Source organism: Lissotriton helveticus, chromosome 10 (assembly GCF_964261635.1).
Source record: "Lissotriton helveticus chromosome 10, aLisHel1.1, whole genome shotgun sequence".
Classification (NCBI taxonomy): domain Eukaryota; kingdom Metazoa; phylum Chordata; class Amphibia; order Caudata; family Salamandridae; genus Lissotriton; species Lissotriton helveticus.
The window spans coordinates 141717311-141743288 of NC_136071.1; the positions used below are offsets into that span (position 1 = coordinate 141717311).

A 25978-nucleotide genomic window follows, 5' to 3' on the forward strand; every position below is an offset into this window, starting at 1 on the left:
CACTGCTTGGCGGATCAGTGCAAACCTTTAAGGAAGAGGCTGAGATACATGCACTAGTTTTGTGAATGTTCAGTGAAATTTCTGGAACTATCATCACATTACACTTGTCTTTATAATTCTAGCCAACAACATGAGCAGTGTCATTTACAAATGAATCTATAATCTGCTTCCATTATATTCTGTAGAAAGGTGTAACACATTACAGATAAATAGATCTCATTTGGCCCTTGTAAATACTATACTGACTGGAAAAAAAGGTGGTCAATGTAAAGCTATTGTTAACTTTGGTTATAAAACCCTAATATATGCTTCAAAAATACTTATAAGTTCACTTACAAAACTACAATTAAAGAGCAGTTATGATTGCGACTCAAAACCCCCAAAACACTGAATTTGGAACTGCAATCCATTACTCAGATAACAGGCATGCAAACCAACTTTTGCACCACAAATGAAATGCTCATGACCTCACCCTTGATGTGATTGATGCAATTACAAATGTAGTATACAATCTTGCAGATAAAATTACATACAACATTATTCCCTTAATCCTATAAATAAACACTCCTACAAGTGTCTTATTATTTATTAGTTTGGCTATGTATTGTTAATTATGTTGTGCTTTTAGTGTTGTTACTAATTGGTGTAAATATTGTGAGAACATAAGCATTACATTTGGTGAGTGAGTTCGGGTTTGCATTTTGAACAGTTAACCTTTTGCATATTTTGCAGTTAACTGTTGGATGGTCACTGATCCGGGCATCAGAGGACTACTTTCAATTACAAATAGGATCCAATTAGCTCATGGGAGTATTTACTCCTATCAGCTATTCAATAATCCACAGTCTGAAGGGAAGTCCAAGAACCCAAGCAACCTGATTCTATGTCAGGACCAGAGGCGAGGATTATGCTATCCTTTCTTCGCTTTAACCCCTTTGCCGTGGCCGCGATTTCGCGGCAGTGCGGCACTTCCGCAAAGTGGGCGGGGCCACGTCGGCCGTTGGCCGACGGCAGCACGCAAGGGGTTAATCACAAAATTTATAAACAGCAGCCATTAATATCAAAACTACATTTCCCATGAACCAGGGAAAAAAATAGTAACAGCAATTTCATTAGTCCTTTTACAGTGTCCACATTCCGGGTTGTTTAACACTCCATGTCACTGCCTACTATCCCTCTTTCTTAACAGATAGTTAAAGTAAATTTTTTCGCTGGTTCCTTACTTAGGCTGACTGTTTTTATATGCGAGGCGCAGCGCTGTGAGGCGGATGCGTGTTTGTACTGTTTTTATTTTCAGATCCCTCAATTAGTTGTGGGATGGCTTGGCGCTCTTTACGTGACCGGTGTTCCAATCCAGATGCCGCGGTGCAGACCTCCACCTGCTAGAGGGTGCTGCGGGGTGGCCGCGACACGCTGGCTGCAGAGCACGCTTCCCGTGAGGGAATTTTCAGTTGCGCTCCATGCAGTTTGTCACTGCTCGCGGCCCTGGCTGCCTGATAAGCCCAGAGTGTCTGGGTCAGTATTCAATTCTCCCTTCTTAATTCAAAACGCCCACCTGGGCAGGTGGTGGTGCGGTACACCAGAGCTCGGCGTAATTACGCCCTGAGGTGAGCTTATTCAGGGTCAGTGAAGCGCTGGGCCTAGTGGCCTGTGCAAGGACACCTCACTTCAGGCAGCATATACCATGTGTATTTTGTGCTAGGTGTCCTGAGGGACACGCCTCGCTAAATTGTATGCCTCTGGCCACTATTATCTGGGGGGGGCCCTCAGACCAAATCTTCACGTGCTGATTGTGCCTGCTCCCCTAGAGACGCCTCATCCCCTGTGGACCTAGTGAATACCCCTAGTTACCTAAGAATGGAGCAGGATTATTACAAGGAGGAGGTCTCCTTAGCCTACCTACAGTGGGACAATAATTTCTATGAGGCCATTGATACCTCCATTTACCGTGCCGCCAACATGCTGATGGAAGAGAGGTTGGCTGATAGGATTACGCAGGAGTGCGCAAAGATGGCACAGTCGGGTGCAGGTGCTTCCTCAGCCCTCCCACAGACACTAAGGATGGACCCCCCAAGAGGAAGTGTGAACAAGGGGTTGATAAGGACGCCTTTACGCGCCTTAAGAAGGCCTTCCTGGCTAAAACCTTTCAGGTAGAGACGCTGCAGGAGTTCCCAGCCCCTGACTCTGTTCCCCCCTCAGCCAGATTCACCCCAACCCCAGGAGGAGGACTCCCCTGAGGAGTCGGACGAGGATGCGGGTTCCTCGAGATCGAGGTGGCCTTCAGGTCCTCAGGAACCTCCCAAGGAGGGCATGTCAGACATGCTGGACCCAGACGACATTGTCCATCTGAGGTCAGCGGAGTGGACTCCCGCGGATAAGGTAGCTAAGTATGTGGCGGCAGGCCGTAGGAAGCCTTTAGAGAATGAGGCTGCAGCAGGCTCAGGGCGGAGTGCCCTCGCCCCACGTTGGAGGGGAATGTGGCGCTTACACCAGATAGCGATGCCAAGATGTCCACGTTCTTGGCAAAGTTCGTTGAGGATCCCAAAAAGGGGCTAGATCGGTCCTGGCGGGCTTGCCAGGACAAGCTCCTGGATGCCATTGGTCCCATGATGAAGATTTTTGACATGGCAGACGAAGTCTAGCTGTCCGTTTCCCTGATTGCCCCAGACGTTCTTCCAGCGTGGGCGCAGCGAGCCATCTGTTTTATGGGAAACACTAACTGCGCCCTGTCGACGGAACGCCGGCGGTCCCTTTTGATTAAAGTTGACCCAAAGTTGGGCGACCCGGCCTCCTCAAAGGCGGGTGCAGTAGTACAGGGGGATTTGTTTGGCGGGCCTTTCGTCAAAGAATTGTGCAAGTTTTTTGCGACGTTTACGTCCTGGGACAAGGCCCAGATGAATATTAAAAGAGTCTTCCACCCTAGGGTTTTCCAAGAGGCTGGTCGTGACAGGGGCCGCTCGACTAGCTGGTACGCATCTCAAAACCCCCAGCCCTGGGGGCAAGGCTCCAGACACGAGCAGAACCAGGCAAACCGCGATTTAATAACTTCTACCCAACAAGGGGACAACGTTTCAAAGGCCGCGGAGGATGCAAAGGCAGAGGTTCCAACAGTGAGTGTTTTGTCTTCAGCGCAGTTGCGGGAGGGGGCCGGTTGGCGCGGTTTCTCCCCATTTGGGAGGAGATTACAGGGGATGCTTGGGTTCTCCAGATGGTACAGGGGTTCCAAATAGTTAGCCTGCCCTTGGCCAATCTCCTTTTCCACCGCCGATGCGGCAATGATAGATGAAGAGGTTTCCGTTCTCCTAGGGAAGGGAGCAATTTGTCGCACAGAGGTTCATCCGGGGGGTTTCCTCAGCAATCTCTTCTTGGTCGACAAGGCAGATGGAGGTCGGAGGCGGGTTATCAACCTCAAGGATTTCAATGAGTGGCTTGTGTACCGCCACCTCAAGATGGAAGGTATCCATCTCCTCAGGGACGTGCTGCTTCAATCCGATTGGATGGTACGCCTGGACCTGAAGAATGCATACCTGACGGTTCCGATATTCCCTCCCCACCGTCGTTTCCTCCAATTTCTGTGGTGCAAGCAGGCTTACGAGTTGCTAACTCTGCCCTTAGGCCTCTTGTCCGCCCCGTGGTGTTTCACCAAGGTCCTCAAACCAGCGGTAGAGTTTTTGCGCGCGCAAGGAGTCTGGCTGATTATTTACCTGGACGACATGTTTATTCTGGCGCAATGCTCGCCGAACCTGAGGGTTCACCTTCAGATGGCCGTGGAGATTCTACAGGGATTGGGCTTTGTGATCAACGAGCAAAAGTCGCTCATGGTCCCGACGCAGAGGGCGGTCTTTCTGGATTGCATCAGACTCCACCTCTGGAAGATCCGGCACAAGATTCGCCAGACAGCGAATCTCTTTGAGGCAGATCGGACACCTTGTGGGTCTACTCTCAGCCTCGATTCAGGCGATCTTTCATGGCCCGTTACACTACCAGGCCCTGCAGCGTCTGAAGAGGTCTTACGTACTCCCAGGTGGTCCCCCTGACAGATGAGGTGAGAGAGGAGTTGGAGTGGTGCCAAGCGCATATGGAGGCCTGGAACAGAAGGGCTATCCTATCTTCGGTTCCATTCCCGACTTGGTGATAGAGTCGGACGCCATCAGGTCGGGCTGGGGCGCTTGGTGTGGGGATATCTCCACCGGCGGAAATTGGTCTCCTCGAGAACAACATCTGCATATAAACTGCCTGGAGGGTCATTTGCAGTCCGCTGCTGGACCAAGGATTGGGTTCAGTTCTCTGTACTTCTAAAGATGGACAATGTCTGAGAAGTGAGGTATTTCAATCATCTGGGAGGCACCAGGTGTCGAGTCTTTGCGAACATGGCCAAGGAGTTCTGGAATTTCTGCCTGGACAAAAAAGACTCCGTGATGGTGAAGTACCTTCCTGGCCGAGGCAACCAAGTAATGGATTGGCATTCCTGCAATTTGCGGGATGCCAGTGTCTGGAAGCTGGATCCACAGGTTTTTCGCCTGCTGGCCGATCAATTAGGCCCTTTCTCCATCGACCTGTTTGCGTGCTGGCTCAACCACCAGCTCCCATGGTTCTTCAGTTGGAGGCTGGACCCGCTGGTGGAAGCGACGGACGCATTCATCCAGGATTGGAGACAGGAGAACGGGTATGGGTTTCCCCCATCCCCAATGATCACGTGGGCGGCAGCCCTGGTCCGCAGGCAGAAGGCAACAGTGGTACTAGTAACACCGCTTTGGTGGTCACAAGTTTGGTTTCCGGTTATTCTGGAACTTTCTTGGGCTTCTAAAACCGGACTCCCCCACTTTCCTCACATTCTTACGAATCCAGAGGGAAAGTCCCACCGTCTGGTGGAAGAGGGCTTGTTACACCTCATGGCCTGGCGGATTACAGGCAAAGATGGATACTCCCAGGCCTTTTGAGACTCACTGAGCTCTTACTTTCCAGAGCCTGAGCCGACAGCACAAACAAGCGTTATCGGTCCACCTGGACGCGATGAGTATGCCGGTGTATGCGAAGGAAAGTGGATCCCGTGGGCTCAGATTTGACTCACATTCTCAATTACTTGGAGAGTTTAGCAGAAAAGGGTTTGGCCTATAGGTCAATAAATACCGTCGGATCCGCCATTTCAGCGGGGCACACTCCGGTGGAAGGGGCGCTGCTGGGCGAGCACCCTTTTGTCTGCAGATTACTAAGAGGGATCCGTTTGTCTCTTCCCCCGGAATACATTCTCAATTACTTGGAGATTTTAGCAGGAAAGGGTTTGGCCTATAGGTCAATAAATACCGTCGGATCCGCCATTTCAGCGGGGCACACTCCGGTGGAAGGGGCACTGCTGGGCGAGCACCCTTTTGCCTGCAGATTACTAAGAGGGATCCGTTTGTCTCTTCCCCCGGAATATAGATACTCAGTCCTTTGGGACATCAATCTGGTGTTGAACCTTTTCTTATCCTGGCAACCCAACCAGTTCTTATTGCGGAAATACATTTGTTGTTGTGCCTCATTTCTTGCAGGAGGGTTTCTGACGTGTAAGCCTTAGATATTACGGCTAGAGTTTTTTCCCCGGACGGGTTAACGTTCACGGTGAGTAGACGCACCAAGTCAAACACCCGCACGATTTCTTACCCAGCTTTCGCAGATTCCCCGAAACTCTGTGTGGTGTAATGCCTTAAGGCCTATGAGGAGGCTACGGAGGAAGTCCGTCCACCGGGCGAACGACAACACCTGATAGCGCTCCGAAAACTGTTTAAGGCAGTTTCTTCACCCACAATAGCCCGCAGGGTCAGGTGGGTAATGCAGGAGGCGGGCATAAATACAAAAGCATTCGGGGCCCATTCAGAACGGGGGGCGATGGCCTTTAGTCTGGGTGCTCGTTTGGAGGATCTCATGAAAGCGGCAGACTGGTCCTCAGATGCCACGTTTAAGAGGTTTTCTTTAAGCCGGTGCAGTATGCGGCCCAGGTGGTGGTGAGTAAGCTTTGAAGGACCATAATCCTTGCCTCCGGTCCTGACATAGAATGAACATTTGCCTAGCCTTGGAGAAGGTAAGTTTCAATTCTATTAAGGACACAGAGGCGAGGATTATCTCGCCTAGCAACCAGAATGGATGCAGACCTACCCGTAAGGGAGTAAGTAATCTATTTTCGTTGTTGCTCGTTCTATGATACAGCCTTACAGTGTTGCATTGCTTATCTGATACTGTGCATGTGTTTTCTCTAATGTGACAACCAAATTTGCACTGATGATGCTGACACATTGTCTTTCCAGGTAACGATGGGAAGAAGCAAGAAGCATGAAAAGAAAGGAATGGCGTGACTCGCGCGTAGAAAGAGGGATAGCAGGAAGTAACATGGAGTGTTATACAGCCTGGAATGTGGACACTGTAAAAGGAATGAAATTGCTGTTACTGATTTATACCCAGGTTAATGGGAAATGAAGTTTTTATATTGATGACTGCTGTAAGAAAGTGAGTTTCTGTTGCAGTACCCCCCCACTTTTTGCCTGATACCTGATGCACTTTTTCCTTGGTGTGCCCTGGGTCCCTGCCAATCAGGTACCCAGGGCCTGTGTTCCTTCCTCAAAAACTGTACTAAAGCCTAAACCCAATTGGCATCTCTGGCCACATGTCAGCCCCTAGTAAATGGTACCCTAGGTACCCAAGGCATTGTGACCAGAGAAGACCCCTAAGGGCTGCAGAACTTATTGTGCCACCCTTAGGGGCCCTATACCCTGACACACACACTGCCTTTGCAGGTTGAGTGTCCTGGTGCAGAACTAAACAAAGAGTCGACATGGCACACATCCCTTTGTGCCATGCCCACAAACCCACTGCCCTGGCATACATCAGCCACCCCTCTAGCTGGGTGACCCATGCCAGTGGTGTGGGCACAGGTGCATGAGCCCTGTGCCCCTACAGTACCCAGGGCCATTCCTGGGCACTGTAAGTGCAGTGATGCCATTAAGAGTATGTGGTGCTGGGAGGTTGTCATTACGAACTCCACAGCACCATAATGGCTACACTGAAGGCTGACAAGTTTGATATCAAACTTCTCAGCACATTAAACCCACACTGATGCCAGTGTGGGATTTAATGTAAAAAGCACAACAGAGGGCATCTTAGAGATGCCCCCTGAAACCTAACCTACAATCCACGTCTTGTCTGAGAGACTGCCTAGGCTCCAACACAGCTGACATGTTGCTGGACCCCTGGGTGGAGAGCTCCCGCTCTCCTGGACCGGCAACAATGCACAACCTGGGACGAGGTGCCAAGCCTCCTCCCCCAGGATGGGCAGGGGAAGCTTCAAAGGCATTCCGCCTTTGTGAGCTTCTCCAGACCACTTGCTGTATTCAGCAACTGGCCCCCACCAGTTCTGACCCCCACTCTGGTGGGAAGACTGGCGGGAAACCCTACGTCAGACAGGGGTGTGTGCCAGCCTGTGCCAACTCCACCCCTCAGGTGGAAGAGGCAAGGTGATGCACGACCCCGGGCTCCGGCCATCTTGAAGATGGGGAGCACTGCCCAATCACAGATAGGCTCCTGCCCCCCTGCCACAGGAGAGGAGCAGGCTAGGGGGTGTACCCACACCAGGACAGGGACCCATTGGTCCCTGTCCCTGCCCTACCTGTAACGCCCCGAAATTTTTTATTTAGGGGCACACTGAACCTATTTCCACAGATCCAGATTCCGAAACAAGAAAGAAGAACAAGGAACAAGAAGACCTGCCGTGCAGCTGCTAAAAAGAGAAAGACCCCAACTGATTTGGCCCTGGACCTACCGGCCTGTCGACCCTCGACCCTGCTCCTGCTCCTGCTAAACCCCGGCGTCTCCAGTGGTCAGCAACCCCAAAAAACCCCGGAGGACCTGACTGCCTTGTGACTCTTCGACTACCTGGGTCTCTCACTAGCAGTGGTACTGCTCAAAGCAAGTAACAAGCCCTGGCATCAGCCCGGAACCGCAAACCCTGCACACTCTGCACCCGCCAAGCCTGGCCTGTGCTGGGGTGAATCAAGACCCTGAGGATGTTCCCCTGGCGATTCTGACCTGGAATCCAGTGCCCATGGACCCTCCTCGACGACCCCGACGACGCCTGCAGCCTCAGGACAAAGGACCCCTCTGACCGCGACCAGCAGGGGGTAAGATTTCTCTACTTAAAAAGCACCCCTGCACCCGGCACCCCACAGCCCTCTGTGCCCAACTCCTGGGTGCCTACCTATCCGCCAAGATCCCAACTTACGCCTCGAAGTGTTGGTCGCTCCAGAAGATCCTCCGTCCCCGAGCTGCAGCCTTTGTTCCCTTTTCAAGATCTCCATTGAATTACATTGAGCGCCCGACGGCTTAAAAGCACCCTGCACCCAGCCGCCCGAGTGCCTCTGGCAGTGCAACCTGTACCCTATTCTACTTCCCCATTTGCCCTGAGCAAGTGACCAGGAGCCCAGCTTCCACAGCTGCGTGGCCTGCTAGCCAGCAGCCACCAACCGAAGGCCCACTGCCTCTCTTTGGATAACATTGGGCCTAACTTCCTCTGCACCCGGCTGCCCCTGTGCCGCTGAGGGTGTACCAACTGTACCTACCTGACCCTGGGGGACCCCTGAGTCTATGCCCAGAACCTTAACTTCACCAGTCGAGTTCTCACCTGAAAACCAATGACTCACTTTCCTGCCCTAGGATAACATTGACTGGTTTGATTCGAAAAATCTTCTAAGTGTGAAGTTTTGAAACTTTAAAATTTTCATCTAAAATCAGCCGAATAACGAATTTTGAATTACTCACCCGTGATCAAGAGAGAAGCTAGCACTGTACCTTGTAGCCCAGTACTGAACCGCAAAAGTAATCACAACCGTGTTTACTAGTAATCTAAATTTCTTCCATAGGAAACCATTGACTGTTTTTCTGTGAAATTTCTTCCGTGTCTACTTTTGAAAATTACAAATATTCCTTAAAAATCGTACCAACTACTAAAACGTAATTACTTACCTGTCTTAGGTAGAGGCCCCAGTGCTGAACCTAGGAGTCCAGTACTGGATTACAAAAGTAACGAGAACCTACTTCACCTGTGCTTTGAATTTCCTTCCATTGGATAACATTGCTAGTTTTTCACTGAAAAGTTTCCGTCAACTTTTAAAATACCTTTATATTCTTTAAAAATCATTGCAATAACTAAGACGTTTTTACTAAACTGTTTTCAGCTTAGAGCACAGGACTGAATCTAGGATCCAGTCCTGAAGTTACAAAAGTAATCTATAAAGTAATCAGCTGCATTTATGTAGAAAAACCCATTGAGTCCAATGTTAAATTGTGTTTAGAATTGTGTTGCCTACTGCAATCATTGTACCTATTGTATTTACAAAGTTTATTGCCTCTTTGCAAAGTAATGACATGAGAGTACTCCTATTGAGAAAAGTATATTTTGATACCCGTTGGTTCTAAAAATAAAACAACTATATCTTTTGATATAAAACAATTGGCCTGGAGTTCAGTCCTTGAGTGTGTGAAACCTTTTGCTAACTGAGTGTGTACAACAAATGCTTTACACTGTCCTCTGGTACTGCCTTACTGCTCGACCAAGCTACCACTTTTGAGAGTAAGGTCAGCCTTTAACCTCTGTTATACCTCTGGGGATTGTGGACTCTATACACACTGTACCTTACTTTGGTCCAGTACATATAGAGCCACTTTCTCGCAGGTGCTGTTTATGAATTTTGTGATTAAAGTGAAGAAAGGATAGCATAATCTTCACCTCTGTGTCCTTAATAGAATTGAAACTTACCTTCTCCAAGGCTAGGCAAATTTGTATTAACTGCCACAACAAAAGAATTTCTCTAGCAGCAGCCATTATCTGGAATCAAAAGCTTGGGAATAGTTGATCATCTCCTGTGCATGTTAAAATGATTAGGTGAACACCACCCTTCGCTAGGTCTGACCAGGACACAGTCATGAAGGATTGAAAGTTCCACATTTTTTAACTAGCACCGGCAAAGTTTATAGATCTGGCTGGCATTCTCATTCGTCATTTAATATTTAAAAGAAGCCTGCTGAAATGAAAAAAAAAACAAATATTGTTTCCTGTGTACAATGCATCTATGGGATATGAGGCCTGTTGTACAAAGATTATATTTGAAAAAATTGGTTGCAAAATGCAGACATTTTGCAATTATAATCTTAATTTATGAGCCGACCCATGTATAAATGAATTGATTAAAAAAATATAGACTCGCGGGAGGCGCAGAATGACCTGTTGAAGTAATATTCATTAGGCAGATCTCCATTTGTGACCCCCTTTGATTTGCTATAATCATATTGATGATGGTCAGCAGGTCACCATCATCTGATTTGGTTAAAAAATATGTTTTTTTTAAAATGCAGCCCATTTTCCTTAAAGGAAACCTTACTGTATTTAAAAAACAAGTTTTCCATTTTTAAAACATTTCACAGACAATTGGCAGTGGTCTTGTGGAACTTTTTTCAAAATTCACTAAGGCAAATGGGTCCAAAGAGAATACCTTCCTCTTTGTGAATCAGATACCATCCTAACCTTGGAGTGGGTAACTGATTAACTGTTTGGGGCGGGAATTACAATTGCAAACCATTGGTACATGAGGGTACGAATAGCAATTTGAAAAGGACACCCACAACACAGCAATTTATAATCCATTTCTAAACTCACGTACCAATTTACCAACACTTTTCCAAATTAGTAAATGTGTTTAGTAAATACAAAAATGCTTTTTAACTAAGTGATTTAGTACACCAGAGGGATAGCGACCGTTAAAACTTGTTTTTTACATTAGGTCCACAGAATCTAATGTGTCACGATTCGGTGCACATTTAAGAAGTAAGACAGTTCTTTATGCACTGCATGTAAAAGGTTACGGGCATTATGCTCAATGACATTCTTACCTGTGTGGGTATAATAGCTCCTTCTCGCAGATATATATTGATTTTATCAAGAGGAGCTGCTAGCTTCTTGCTTTCACCCTTGCTAGACATTGCTGTACCCTGGGGGAAAACAGATGTAGTAATTAGAGGAAAATTAACAGAAGACAACTGTGGGTACGGATATGTTGAATAACCACCCAAGCCCAGTGTTCAAGTAATTATTCCTGGCATCCTGCATCTGACGTACCAAACAACTGCATATCAAATACATGTTATCTTGAATGGAAAATGATTTGGAAATAGGGTCCTAAAGCTAAGATTAGAAGGAAAATAAACAAATACCAGAAACTGGTTTCCAAAATTAAAGAAGAAAGAGGGATTACAGGAAAGAAGGAAGATGTAGGGCTGCTGATATTCACATCTTGTGCATAGATCGCCGCCTAGTGTTGGGTCCGGATGATTGCACATTATTGTCCTGGAAGAGTCTTCGAAGTATCACGAGATAGGTGGCTCCTCCCCTGGACTACAGTGCGCATGGGCATCCTCTCCATCCTCAGATTGTTTTTCGCCATTGTGGCAGGGATGGAGTATGATACAGTAAGTGATGTCCATGCCAGAGAGTAATTCTGAATGCAACAGCTGCGACGGGCACCGGGGAGGAGGGAGGGCGATGTGAATATCAGCAGCCCTACATGCCAAGAACAGATGCATACTGGTAAGTAGCATATTCCGTTCGAGGCATGTGGGCTGCTGAATTCACATCTTGTGCATAGAATGTATAGCAGTCTCCTCCTAGCGGCGGTTGCCCGTGCCAGCTGCAGCAGTTTGAAAAAGAGTTTTGAGTACAGCCCGCCCTACAGCTGCCTGCAGTTTGGAGTGTACATCTACGCAGTAGTGTTTGGTAAATGTATGTATGGTAGTCCATGTGGCTGCCTTATATATGTCTTCTAGAGGAATGTTTCCTAGGAAAGCCATGGATGCCCCAAGCTTGCGTGTTGAATGCGCTCTTGGGGGAACTGTTAATGTGCGTTTAGCTTTTTGATAACAGATTTGTATGCACTTAACAATCCATCTGGCTATACCTGATTTGGAAATGGGGTTGCCTTTGTGCTGTGGTGAAAAGGCAACAAACAGTTGCTTAGTCTTTCTGAAAAGTTTTGTCCTGTCTATATAGTACAGGAGAGCTCTTTTAACGTCTAGGGTATGTAGAGCTCTTTCTGCCACGGAATCAGGATTAGGGAAGAATACTGGCAGTTCTATAGCTTGATTGATGTGAAACTGGGACACCACCTTCGGCATAAATTTAGGGTTAGTTCGCAGCACCACCCTATTTGCGTGAATCTGTATGAATGGCCCTGAATAGTTAGGGCTTGCAGCTCACTAACTCTTCTGAGTGACGTGATCGCCACTAGAAAAGCCACTTTCCACGTCAGGAATTGTATCTCACAGGAGTGTAGACGTTCGAATGGTGGTCCCATTAGTCTGGTTAGAACCACATTGAGGTTCCAGACAGGTGAAGGTGGGTGTCTTGGAGGAATGATGCGTTTGAGTCCCTCTAGGAAAGCTTTAATAGCAGGTACTCTGAAGAGTGAAAGGTGCTGCCTGTTCTGAAGATAAGCTGCCACCGCAGCTAAATTTATACGGATGGAACTGTAAGCCAGATTGCATCTGTGTAAATGTAAGAGGTAACATATGATGTTTTGAGTAGATGCATCCAGCGGATTTATGTCATTATTGGTACAATAGATGACAAATCGTTTCCACTTCGCCGCATAGCATGCGCTGGTTGTAGGTCTCCTTGCCTCTTTGATAATATTCATACAGTCGGGAGGCAAGTTTAGGTAACCAAACTCTACGACCTCAGGAGCCAGATCGCAAGGTTCAACTGTTGCGGATCCGGGTGTTGAATGTCGCCATGGCTCTGCGTTAAAAGACTGGGTGTGGTAGAAATTTTTGGCTGGGCATACCTGCTATCACCAGGGCCGGGCTTTGCTCCGCTCACACCCTTTGGCCGCGCTTGGCTCCGCCGAGCCCCTTCATCGTTGCTGTACCTGTGGGCCGGGCATCGCTCCGCCTTCCATCTCGGCCGGGCTTGGCTCCGCCGAGCCCCTCTCCAGCGGACTTCATTTCCCAGCTGCCTCACCTGCGGCAAGGACGCGGCCTCCATCATTGCGTCGCGCCAGGAGGCGCTTAAAGGGCTGACCGGAACTTCGTCGCGCGGGACGCGCTGGAGCGTGTCCGGGAGAAGCCCGGGACAAGGGCGGGACCGTCTGTGGCCGTCAGGGGCTGCAGGAGGCTGGGCTGGGACAGACCATTAACATCTTGTCCATGACTTTACGTTGCCCTTCGACTCCGCATTAGTAAGCTGTTTCGGCGATTGTTTTACATTATTTATTCCCATCTGTAATATTGACTTTTTGGGGTATCTTTACCAACTTATATCGGGTTTGATTATTGTTTATAATTGATTGGTAATAGAGACACTAGGATGTCTATATGTGTGGAGAAGCCTTTACCTCCTACTGTAGGGGTCTCCATACTTGGACCCCTAGATAAGTACTTTGCCAGGGCAAATAAGGAAATTGATAGGGAGATTGTGCTGGCCGAGAAACGTGCCGAGCGTCGCTTCTTTATCGAACTCCTCAAAAATAAGCCGCAAATTTTGTCCCAGGAAAAAATACCAACTTTAAATCTTCAAAACAATATTTCATTAGGCATGGATACAGATCCAGAGATATTTAATACTGATAATGTCCCCTTAATCTTTCAAGCTAGATCTCCACCTCCATATATCAATGAAATAAATGAGGATACCACTATCAATAGGCCACCCTCTGTATCGAATTTTCTAATTGATTTAAACTCACCGACACCGTTAGATATAGCCTCTCAGTCCAACTTAAAAGCTACACCTCCCGTATTTAATTCATCTGTGGAGGTGGTGACGCTAATAGAAACACAATTGTTGACAGCAGATAGCATATCTAAGGAAAAGATACAAACAAAGAGACGCAAGGGTGTACATTGTTCCACTCCTAGAAAAAGAAGGAGAAAGGGAGGGGTTAGAAAAAGGGCCAAGTCCTCAAACACATCTTTATATCCTGTGATTACAACAACCCCGACATCGAAGGAGGCAGAGAGGGACGTATTAAAAGGGCTCAAAACAATATCAACTTTGGTGCTAGAAGCCCTGTCGGTAAATGGGATGATGGAGGATATTGAACGCCTCCTAAAATCCTTTTATTTGCCACTTTTAGAGAGAGTTAAAAGGTTAGGGGATAATATGGATCGTATCGAATCAGCTTTAAGCTCACAAGAAACCCCAAAGGAAAACAACCAAAGGGAAACCCTCATAGCAACTAAACATCCAATTCAGAAAACATCTTTGCCACAAGTGGTCAATCCCCCTAGACCATTGGCCATGCAAGCTCCACAAAAAGAGAAGGTTAAATCAGGTTCCCTGAAAACTTCTGCCACCAGAAATCCCACCTTAACGAAGGCACCGAAAGTTAACCAAGTAAATTTAAACCACAGTAATAATGTAGATTTACCACCAGAATCATCGAACTACGTTATTATCCTGACTGGAGTTCCTCTTGTGCCAGCAGGAAACATAGAAACCAACATCAGCCTAAAAAAGAAAGTTATCCACTGGTTGCAAAATAATAGACCCCTCCCATCACATCTGTACAGAGACATAATATCCGTAAGACGGTGTAGTTGGGTGGGTGTGCGACCTAAAGACATAGAGGGGGATGTGGTGATAATAAATTTCAGGGACCATAGAGTAGCCACGCATATCAGTGATTTGTTTCCAGGAAGAAAGGAGGGTAGTGTATCAACTCACAACCTGAGCTATTTTTACCCTGTAACTCTGATGATGCTCCCGACCTATCCATCAACATAGGGCCGCCCTGATTCCTTCCAGCCTCGCTACCATAAACAGTATCTCGCAACCCCAAGACAGTTTAGAAACAATCACCCGCATTTCCCCCCACCTCAACGCCCAAATAGGTTTCTTCTTCCTTCTGGTACTGACCATCGCCCTACAAATCCAAATGACTACTGGAACATCCCTTTACACAATATATTTCAACCCCTCTCAGGCTTAGATACAAATGAATGACTTATTCCATCTCCTCTTCAAATAGGAAGTGTGCGTGAGTGCTCAAATAACCATAAGATGAGAGAGGATCTCTCTTTTTCTTCTCCTATTTCTAAGAGCATAGTATCCAAGCCTTTACTAGATACGGGGGAGGACCACTGTATATCTAAATTAGAACTGAATGTGAGTCCAAAGATTGGTACTGAGCCTTTGAATTCTATGATATCACGAAACCCGATGCATTGTATATCTGATGTTGAAAAAGACAAAAATTTACCTAAACAAAAAGACACCAGAACATCAGGTTGTCAAGTAAGCGTAGTGTCCTGGAACGTGTGTGGGCTAGCGAACAAAGTACAAGAAACAGCGTGGGGAGAATTTGTTAATAACATTGATATTCTTTGTATTCAGGAGACCTGGGTTGTAACAGAAATAAATTTAGATGGATTTAGAACCTTCCATGTTCCAGCGGTACGTTCGAGCCATGGCAGGCATAAGGGGGGATTATGCGTTTATGTTTCCAACCTTTTGAACGCTAGTATTACCCCGGGAAGAACAAGTTCACATTATTTCCAATTTGTTACCATCTCATTGAATTCTTGTGATGTCCTGATTGTGGTTAATTTTTATACCACATTAAGAATTCTGACTTCATGGAAGTATTATCAAATCTGACACGTGAATTAAGGGGCATAAAAAGCGTGAAAGGGAAAGACTTAATATGGGCTTGTTAGGTGATTTTAACTTAAGCCTATGTGAGAGTGATACATGTGGGTTTGAGGACTATGGGGTGGGTGAGACTGCGGGTAGGAGTCATTTTCAGCATAATGAGAAAGGGGAAATACTAAATAACATCATGGCCAATTTCGATCTTAGCTTCGCAAACAGGTTGTGCTCACCTAAAATAGAGTTTGCCTCTACTTTCTTAGCAAGGGGGTTTCACTCAGTCATCGATTACATCATTATGCCAAACTGGTTTGCCGGTCGGGTGGTTAAGTATGAGATTCCTACCATCGGACTGAGTGACTACTTGCCCCTGAGAATGTTTATTAGTGCCCCAGGAAATAAAAGTACCTCTATCATTGAGACTTTGGTATGGTTGCAAGACCTAGTAGTTGCACGACAAAATGGTCTCGCTCTGAAATGGAGCTCGGTAGACCCATTAAAAATTTTCAAGGAAATAGTGGATAATGCCTTGGATTCTATTTTTGTATGTTTAGAGGAGAAGTCCTCACATGAGGAAATTCTGGAGGCATTTAGTAATATCACTACTACTACCCAGAGTGTCCTAACTAGGTCCCGCACTAATAAAAGCAATAAAATTAAGGGCTGGTTCGATTCTCAATGCACAAAGGCGCATACGGCCCTTAAGTTAGTATTAAGTAAGAAACCTAGAGACCATGAGGAAATAGCGGCACATAGCAAGGCATACAACCTAGCTAGACGTCAACGAAAGAAAGTAATTAAAGATAAAGCATGGCAGGATCTACTGAAGGCCGCTGAGAGTAAAGACGCGAAATTATTCTGGCAGGTAGTTAACATACCCTTCCTTAATAACAAAGAAAAGGCTGGGATGGAAATAGCTATTGATGAAAAATCCTGGATAGAATTTTTTTCCAATGTCTACAGTAGCTGCCAGGGGGAAACGCAAACAGCGAGTAATTTTATCCCCATTCCACTGGAGTTTACTCTTGAGGAGGTGCAAACGGCCATAAGCTCTACACAGAATAATAAAGCCCCGGGACCAGACGGGATCCCTAGTGATCTCTACAAGACGAATATTGATCTATGGGCCCCACTGTGCACGCGGGTTTTACGTGCATGTTGTGCTAAAGGCTTTATCAAAACATGGGCAGATTCAGTGATAATTCCCATCTATAAAAAGGGTGATAGGGAAAGCCCATCAAATTATAGACCCATATCTCTCCTGGACTCATTAATGAAAATTGCAGGGAGAGTGGTCCTGACTAAAATACAGACGTGGGCCGAGGAACACGATATTTTAACCCCTGTACAATATGGGTTCCGGTCAGGGATGGGTACGGTTGAGCAGGTCTTAAATTTTGTATTGCTTCAAGGGAAGTATACCAGGGCCAAGGATGGATACTTGTATGCAATTTTTGTCGACCTCTCCTCTGCCTTCGATTGTGTAGTGCACACAAAACTTTGGGAAACATTAGAGGAGATGAATGTCGACCCAGCTATTGTCCTCTTCCTGAGACAATTATACGCAAGTGCAACGGCCAAAGTAAGGTATGGATTGGGGGGGATTGCACGGGGTCCTTCCGCATACAGAAGGGGGTGAGACAAGGCTGCGTGCTGGCCCCACTACTTTTCTCATTATATACGAACAGTCTAGAAAAGGAATTGGTAGCCAGCAACATAGATTCACCAAGGTATGGTAATACGCAGATAGTTTCCCTCCTGTATGCGGATGATGCGGTGTTGATGGCTAGGACTAAGGTGGGAGCACAAAAGGCCCTAACTAAGTATGTAGAATTCATGCAGGATAGAGGCCTTAGAGTTAATGCTAAGAAGTCTTTTGTGATGTGCTGCGGCCAAGGCGGTGGTAGGTGCAAACAGCTTAAAGTGGCAGGTCTCCAAGTAGATCATACCAATACATTTCCATATTTGGGAGTCGTAATTGAAAGATCGGGAACCTGGGGCCCGGAAGTGAAAAATAGAACTTTAGCTTTTTAACGATCGATCGCGGCTGTCATAAGTTTCGCTAGCAAACTGGGAAAAAAACAGCCTGGAATCATGCTCAGTATTTATGTGGCAAAATGCAGAAATATAGCTCTTTATGGTGCAGGGATTTGGGGGTACCAGGATGTAACATCATTGCAAATTGCTGAAAACAACTTCTTTAGATATCTGCTGGCCCTCCCAAAGGGAACATTGGTCTATAACTGCCACGCAGAATTAGGCATGGACCATTTAACTGACTTGGTCAGAATCCAACCTATCCTGCTGTAGCGCAGAGTCTGGGCGACACAAGAACTTAGTCTGAACCAAGGAATAATTAGAGATGTGATGGCCCTCGAAAATGTAAGGCGCATTAAATGGCTTGAGTATGTCAGGAGGGTGCTAAATAATATACAAAGGCCAGAATGGTACAGTAACCCTAAATTAATAGGGGAAATTCCAAAGAAAGTCTTAAAGCACCTATGCATGGAGCATTTTAATATAATAAGACTTGGAGGGGAGGTCACTAAGAAAACTGTGCTCAAGCATCAAGTGCTGCTGACCACCCACAGAATACAACCTTATTTAAACCTCGTGACTTTGGGCTTTGAACGTTTCATTCTGACCAGATTCAGATTTAATTTATTCCATCGCCTAGTGCCGTTCCCAACTAAAAATGATTGGCATAGAACCTTGGCCGTATGCCCATGTGATAACATGTCATCTCAATCCACTTTCCATCTGGTCATGTTCTGTAAATTATACAAAAAAGAACGTTGTAGATGGATTAAGCAATACTTGAGAGGTGGTGCATGGCGGCAATGTAGGCCAGCGTACCTGAACTTGCAGCAATTAGGGAACCCTGCATGTATAATGTTTATGACAATGTTTTTAAAAAAAAATTTAAGATTACGGAACTCGCTATGAACTGCTAAATATTCGATAGATTCACTATCTGGATTTAATAATTTTTTAATGGAGATGTTATTTATTGGTATTGAATTGTATGGATCTATTTTTGTATGTACTTGCTTTTATGATTTTTAATATTGTGAAAATCGAATAAAGCTAATTGAATTGAATTGACTGGGTGTTAATCGCAGCCTTTGATGAGGAACCACGGAAAGTTCTAGGAACGTGGTGTACCATGGTTGCCGTGCTCATGTTGGAGCAACCAGGATTAGTGTCAGTGAGTGTTGTCGCAGTTTGCGTGCCACTAGTGGTATGAGCGGGGCTGGGGAAAATCGTACGCAAACTTGCCTGACCAGTTCATACATATCGCATTGCCCTGAGACTGCGGATGTGGAAACCTGGCGGCGAAGCTTTGGCATTTTGCGTTTCCCCTCGTGGCAAACAGGTCTATTTCTGGGTGACCCCACCGCTGGAAATACGGGTGTAGCACTGAGGGATGTATCTCCCACTCGTGCATTTGGTCGCTGTGTCTGCTGAGCAGGTCCGCCATCTGGTTGTCCCTGCCTGGGAGGTGTTCCGCCATGAGGAATATGTTCCTCTGAATGGCCCACTTCCACATGCTTTGCGCTAGATGTGATAACTGTGGAGAGTGTCCCCCCCCCCCTGCTTTTGTATGTAGTACATGGTAGTCATGTTGTCCGTCCAGATCAACACAACTTTGTTGCACAAATGTACTTTGAACGCCTTCATAGCCATAAAGATTGCCATCAGTTCCAGCAGGTTGATGTGCATCCTCTTTTGCTGTGTTGTCCATAGTCCCTGCACTGTGTAGTGGAGGACATGCGCTCCCCATCCCAGGAGAGATGCGTCCGTCGTCAGCACTATTAGTGGCACAGGCTCTTGGAACGGTCGTCCCCTGCAAAGGTTTTGTGGGTTCCACCAATCCAGAGAGTTGTATGCGCGACCGGTCACCAACACTAGGTCTTTCAATTGTCCTTGAGACTGGTTCCACTGCCGTGCTAAGCACTCCGGAAGCGGACGCATGTGTAGTCTCACGTGAGGGACTATGAAGATGCAGGAGGCCATCATGCCTATCAACTGCATAAACACCCTTGCTGTGAGCGAGTGTTGGGGTCTGAATTTCTGAATCAGTAATTGAATGCTGTTGATTCTTGCTGAGTTTGGCTGTGCCTTTGGTGCCAGAGTGTCTATTGTCGCTCCCAGGTACTGTTGTACGTGGGCGGGCTGAAGATGAGACTTTGGGTAGTTTAATGAGAACCCGAGGCTATGTAGGAGGTGAATAGTGCGGGACATGTGGCTGGCACATTGCTGGGCTGACTTTGCTTGGATAAGCCAGTCGTCCAGATAGGGGTAGACGTGAACATGGTTCCTCCGTAGGTCTGCAGCTACTGTCGCTAGGCACTTGGTAAACACCCTGGGGGCTGTTGTCACCCCGAAAGGCAGTACCTTGAACTGGTAGTGCTGATTTTGGATGGTAAACCTGAGATACTTCCTGTGTGCTGGATGTATTGGTATGTGGAAATACGCATCCTTTAGGTCTAATGTTGCGAGGAAGTCTCCCTGACTGAGTAATGGTAGAACTTGCTGTAAAGTGAGCATGTGAAAGTGTCTGACAAGGTGTAGTGGTTTAGGGGCCTGAGGTCTAGTATTGGCCTGAGAGACCCGTCCTTTTTGGGGATTAAGAAGTACAGAGAGTATACCCCTGTACCCTGTTCCTATATAGGGACGAGTTCTATGGCCCCTTTTTGCAGCATGCTGATAACTTCCTGCTGCAATAAGTCTATGTGCTCTGCGGACATAGGACGGTGTTTTGGGGGTATGTTGGGTGGAGTGGATGTTAGTTCTAGACAATAGCCGTACTAAATAAGTTGTCTCACCCACCTGTCCGTGGTAATGCTTTCCCAGACTGGCAGGAACTGTTGTAATCTGCCCCCGACCGGTGTTATATGGTCCGGGGGCAGCGACAAGGCGTCACTGTTTAGTATTGGCGGAGGATCTGGTGTTATTATTCCCTCGTCCTCTGCCTTTACTGCTGTTGCCACGGTATCCACCTCTGTTTGTTTTATTATAGGTGGTTTGCGTGTTCCCTTTGTTATATTGAGTCTGCTGGGACGCCTGGCCTCTTGTAGCTCCTCCGTTATTGGAGCGACGAAAGGAACCTCCTCTGAACTGTTGGGACTGCAAGGCCCCCATAGATTTGGCTGTCTCTGTGTCTTTTTTGATCTTTTCTAAGATTGTGTCCACATCAGGGCCAAATAAAAAATCAGGGTTTACAGGCTGATTTAATAATGTGGTCTGAATCTCTGGCTTGAACCCCGAGATGCGCAACCAAGCATGCCCTCTGAGCATGACACCAGTGTTGATGGCCCTGGCTGCAGTGTCTGCTACATCCAGCGCACATTTAATGGATGCGTTGGAGATTAGTTTCCCTTCCTGTATGAGTGTTTCTGCTCCTTCCTTGTAGGCATCAGGCAAATGTTGTAGCAGTTGCTCTAATGTGTCATAGTGTGCCCTATCGTATCTGGCTAGTAGGGCCTGTGTGTTGGAAATTCTCCAGATGTTAGCTGCTTGTGCAGCCACCCTTTTCCCAGAAGCCTCTAACACTTTAGACTCTTTGTCTGGAGGAGGAGCATCACCAGTAGTTTGGGAGTTGGCACGTTTACGAGCATCGGATACCACCAAAGAGTCCAATGGCAACTGTCCCTTAATGTATGTAGGTCCACAGGCGCCGGTCTGTATTTCCTTTCAATTCGGGGGTTAACAACCCTTGCTCTTGTGGTCTCCTTAAAAATCTCTCCTGCATGTTTAAGGACACCCTTTAACATTGGTAATGTTTTCACTGATTTGTCTGAAGTGGAGAAAGTGTCAAACAAAAAATTCTCCTCAATAGGGTCAGCATGCATGTCCACATCATGATTATGTGCTGCCCTTTCAATTAATGCGTTAAACGCCGCCGTATCCTCTGTTGGTGAAGTTTTAACAGGATAGGAAGGAGTATCAGGGATAGGTTGTGACTCCCCCTGGTCCATAGGGTCTGTCCAGGCCTGAGCCTGGACAGGAAGGATAGGAAGGAGTATCAGGGATAGGTTGTGACTCCCCCTGGTCCATAGGGTCTGTCCAGGCCTGAGCCTGGTCATCCTGATCATTGTCCGCAGGGTAACCATATTGTTCATTATAGTCATACCCCATCTCCTCATTAGAGCGTGTGGGTGAGTAAGAAGTGTCCTGGCCATGGTACTGAACACTTTCAAAAAGGACAGGCGATGTGGAAGAATACCTTTTCTTTTTTAGAGGAATCCTATATGATTCCAGAGGATTTTCCGGCCTTATTTTTCTTTGATAAATAGTAAGTGTGCCGGTGTCGGCGTCGATGTGGAGCTTCGACTGATTATCATAGGGGGGCTCCTGGTACGGAACGTCCGATTGTAGAGGATGACTCCGTTTCCCAAGTGATACAGTTTTGGGTTGTTCGATCCCAGTTTTCGGATCGATGGCTTTAGGCCGTGCCGTTGGGGGCAGTCCGAATTTTATCGGCGGCTTCGGGGCCGGCGTCGATATCGGACCGACAGACTTTGCCCTGTCGTTGTACTTCTGGCCGTGCGTCGACTTCGGTGCTTGTGGCGTGGGAGGTGCGCTCCGTTTCTTCGATTCAACCTGCTCCGTTGAGGTGCCTTTGGAGGTTGGCTCGAGGGCCTTGATGAGCTGTTTGTCGACTCGGTGCCTCGGTTCGAGGTCCTTTCGAGACACGAGTCCCTTGTTTGTGTCGCTGTCCGTCGATGCGGACCTCGTCGGTTCGACGCGCTTGGCTTTAACGACGGCCTTTAGCGCACCAATCTTCGGCTCGACACCCTTTGTGGAGGACCTCGCAGGGTCGTCGACACTTTTCTTCGACGTCGATGCCGAGGTGTTTGCACTCTTAGATCCGAAGGCTGTCTTCAGCAGTTTCGGTTTCGTTTTAGCCTCGATAGCTTTCGGTTTCGCTTTCTGTAGGGCGACAGATGGCTCGTGTGAGATATTCTTAGCCGGGCCGAGACGAGGGGCTATAGAATGTTTGTCGTGATCTTGGCTAAGGCCTTTTGGCGATGCCTCAACCGGAGCCTTTGAAAGTTTTTGAGTGTCTTGTTTGGGCTCAGTACCCACTGCTGGGCCTGTTTCATCACTCGAGTCGTCATCGACGGCTCCGATGGGGGACACGTCATCCCTTACCTCGTCGACGTTTTCATCTTCATCGACGTGTTCTTCGTCGTCTTCATAGTAGTTGGAGTCGTGCTCCGAACCTGGATCCGACGGCTGTTCTGGATCCTCAGTCTCGACGACCTCATCGTCGTCTTCGTCGAAGATATTCACTGGGTCTGGCGCTGGCTTCGTCATTGTTTGTCTCGCTGCAGGTCGGAGCCTAAGCGTCTTCTTCGACCGGAACCGAGCACAAGCTAGACAGCTGTCTTCGTTGTGGTCTGGTGATAAGCACTTGTTGCACACCGGGTGTACATCGATGTGCGGGTATTTTGAGTTACAAAGGGGGCATCGTTTGAACGGGCTCCGTACCATCGACGATCGGGCCTCTGGTGTCGAAAAGGCCACGCGGCTCTCTTCGACGTCCTGCTTCTAAAGAACTGGAACAAGAACTCGGCACCGATCGAAAGAACAATACCGACGACCCCGAAGGCCTTTTGGCCTTGTAGAAAAGTTTCCGAACTTGAGTAAAGAAAAGTACATCCGAACCCAATGGCGGAAAAAAACAATCTGAGGATGGAGAGGATGCCCATGCGCACTGTAGTCCAGGGGAGGAGCCACCTATCTCGTGATACTTCGAAGACTCTTCCAGGACAACAATGTGCAATCATCCGGACCCAACACTAGGCGGCGATCTATGCACAAGATGTGAATTCAGCAGCCCACATGCCTCGAACAGAATGTGTTACATTTGTGGGTGTTATAGGCAGGCCATGGGAAGAGATAGCATGAAGAAATAATTTTTACAGCATTCCATTCTTTTCCATGATTTTTATAACACCAGAATGAAAGACAGCAGTGATGGGTGCCAAAGGTAGAGTGGATGCAAAATAGAAGAAATGCTGTATAAGGGTTAATTTTGCAAACAGGGAGCAGACCACACCACTGTACGTTTGTTCACATGTTCAGGTTAATACGTATCTAGACCTCAAAGAAAAGGTAATATCAGGTGTTTATTTACACCTGAGGGAACATTTGGTGACCCACTGTGCCTACAGCTGACCCTAAGAACAGAGCTGATAGGAGCCTTAGTTTCCATATAGCCACTATGGGAAGACCAACCCGGCGTGAGGGAGTGAAGTGTACAGGAGCAGGAGAGTGCAGCTACGACAGAGAGCAAACAATGCACAGGAAGGGAGGTATTTTGCAGGAGATGGGGATTGAAACATAGCAGGAAGACCGGTGCAAAACACATGCACTCAGATGTAGGGCTTAACCAAAAGAAGAAAATAAGTTACTTACCTGTAACTACAGTTATCCAGTATTGGTATCTTTCATAGATTCAAATGCCAGAATCATTTCCTGTAGTCGAGATGGGAGTCCCACTGTAACATAATCAAGCAGTATTTAAATAATGCTATAGGCTATAATGGCCCTGAGCCATGTCACACATAGCCTATCTATATCAGTTTTAAAAAAACGACCAAATGTTGAATGCAACCTGTCAGCTGCCAGCACCCTCTAGAACTCTTAGCAGAGGCAGTTTCCCCCAGATGTTCCCAGCAGAAGTGAGTATCTTATTTAACAAAAAGGAAACAGCATCTACGGGGAGGAGGGTGGGTGCATATGAATCTACAAAAGATACCAATACTGGATAACCGTAGTTACAGGTAAGTAACTTTTTTTCTTATCCAGTATTGGGGTATCTTTCATAGATTTGCATGCCTGAATCAAAGTAGAAAGCAGTCACATTCAATTTTATCGTGTCTGTTGTGGATGGTGGGTGACTTCTAACACACAGTGAACCCCAAATATCTGAGGTAACCTGAAAGGCACTTGAATGCTATATCTGAGCGTACTGCTGTAATTAGAAATGTATGGAATATACTCCTAAAAGAAGGGTAAATTATCACATATATTAGCATTTCCATATACATAGCATTTGCGAAAGTCAAGGAAAAAACGACAGTGTAACTTATAATACACCTTACCTAGTTATGTTTTATATCTTCCAAAACATGTCCGTGTTTGAAACCACCATGAAAACAAAAGACTCTTTCCAAGGGTTAGAAAGAGGTTTACCTAAATCGAAGAGATGACAAAGCACTGCTTCGCCACCTACTGCATCTGCATCCTGTGTGGACTCCATGCAGTAGTGCTGTGTGAAGGTATGAGTGGTCCTCCAGGTTGCAGCACAACAGATCTTTTACAGAGTCACTCCCGTGAAGAGGTTTGCTGACGTAGCAACAGCTCTGGTGGAGTGAGCCTTCGCTGTCCTTTCCAAAGGTTTGTTAGCTTTGACATGGCAGAACAGTATCGTAGCCGATATCCATCTTGCGATAGTGGATTTTGTTACTGCAGCCCCTTCTCTGCCTTGCTCATAGGCAACTAACTGATCAGTTTTCTAAGGTCGTTCGTCCTCTGAAGGTAGAACTTGAGCCAACGCTTGACATCCAGCATATGCAATATTTGGTCTACAGGCGTTGATGATTGTGGAAAAAAGGATCGGAGTATAACTGGCTCATTGAGGTGGAATTGCGACACACGTTAGGAATGAATGTAGGATTAGTCCTTAGAATCACAGCAGCATCTTTAAATATTAAAATGTTTTTTTAATGTTGAACGCTTGGACCTTAATTTCCCCTCTGGCTGAGATGAGAGCCAGCAGAAGAGCGACTTTCCATTTTGAATATTTAATACAAATAAAAAGGAATATGCCAATATCAGCGTGTCAAAGGTTAAGTTCCCTGATCGGCAATAAACAGAATATCATAATTACAAATATACCCGTGGCAGGTTGTTCAAATTAGGGTCTTTGCGTACCTGAGGCATAAACATAAGTCAGAGGCAGCCTGGCTCTGAACCAAAAAGTCAGTGCTTATGAAGTGTTTGTAAGATGGAATGATTTCAAACTCACTGCTCGGTCATTGGCTATGGAGCTGGAAAAAATTATATTTATGAAGAAATCGAAATATAGACAGGCTTCACTGAATTCGCTATCTCGCTGGGTTTCTTGCAGTCCTGAAAATAAGATTCCCTTACAGCCTAATGAAAAGGCTATCTAGTAGTTTTTAGGTCTAGCCTGGGCAGCGCTATATTGAGGTATGGAATAGAATCTCAGCCCATTTCCGCCCACCGTTTCAATTGGCTCTTGTTACTGTCCTTTGCAAATGCTTGCTTTTGATTCAT

General features: G+C 46.7%; 1 protein-coding gene across 3 annotated transcripts in view; it reads right to left on the reverse strand.

The window, feature by feature from the left end:
- The window catches only part of LOC144786032 (lysosomal alpha-glucosidase-like), an 828834-nt gene that overhangs the window by 173910 nt on the left and 628946 nt on the right, over positions 1–25978 (reverse strand). For all 3 annotated transcript variants that reach the window (XM_078664954.1, XM_078664952.1, XM_078664953.1), the window contains exon 17: positions 10915–11013. In XM_078664954.1, coding sequence (XP_078521080.1) covers positions 10915–11013 — 99 coding nt within the window. The remainder of the gene's footprint in view (positions 1–10914; positions 11014–25978) is intronic.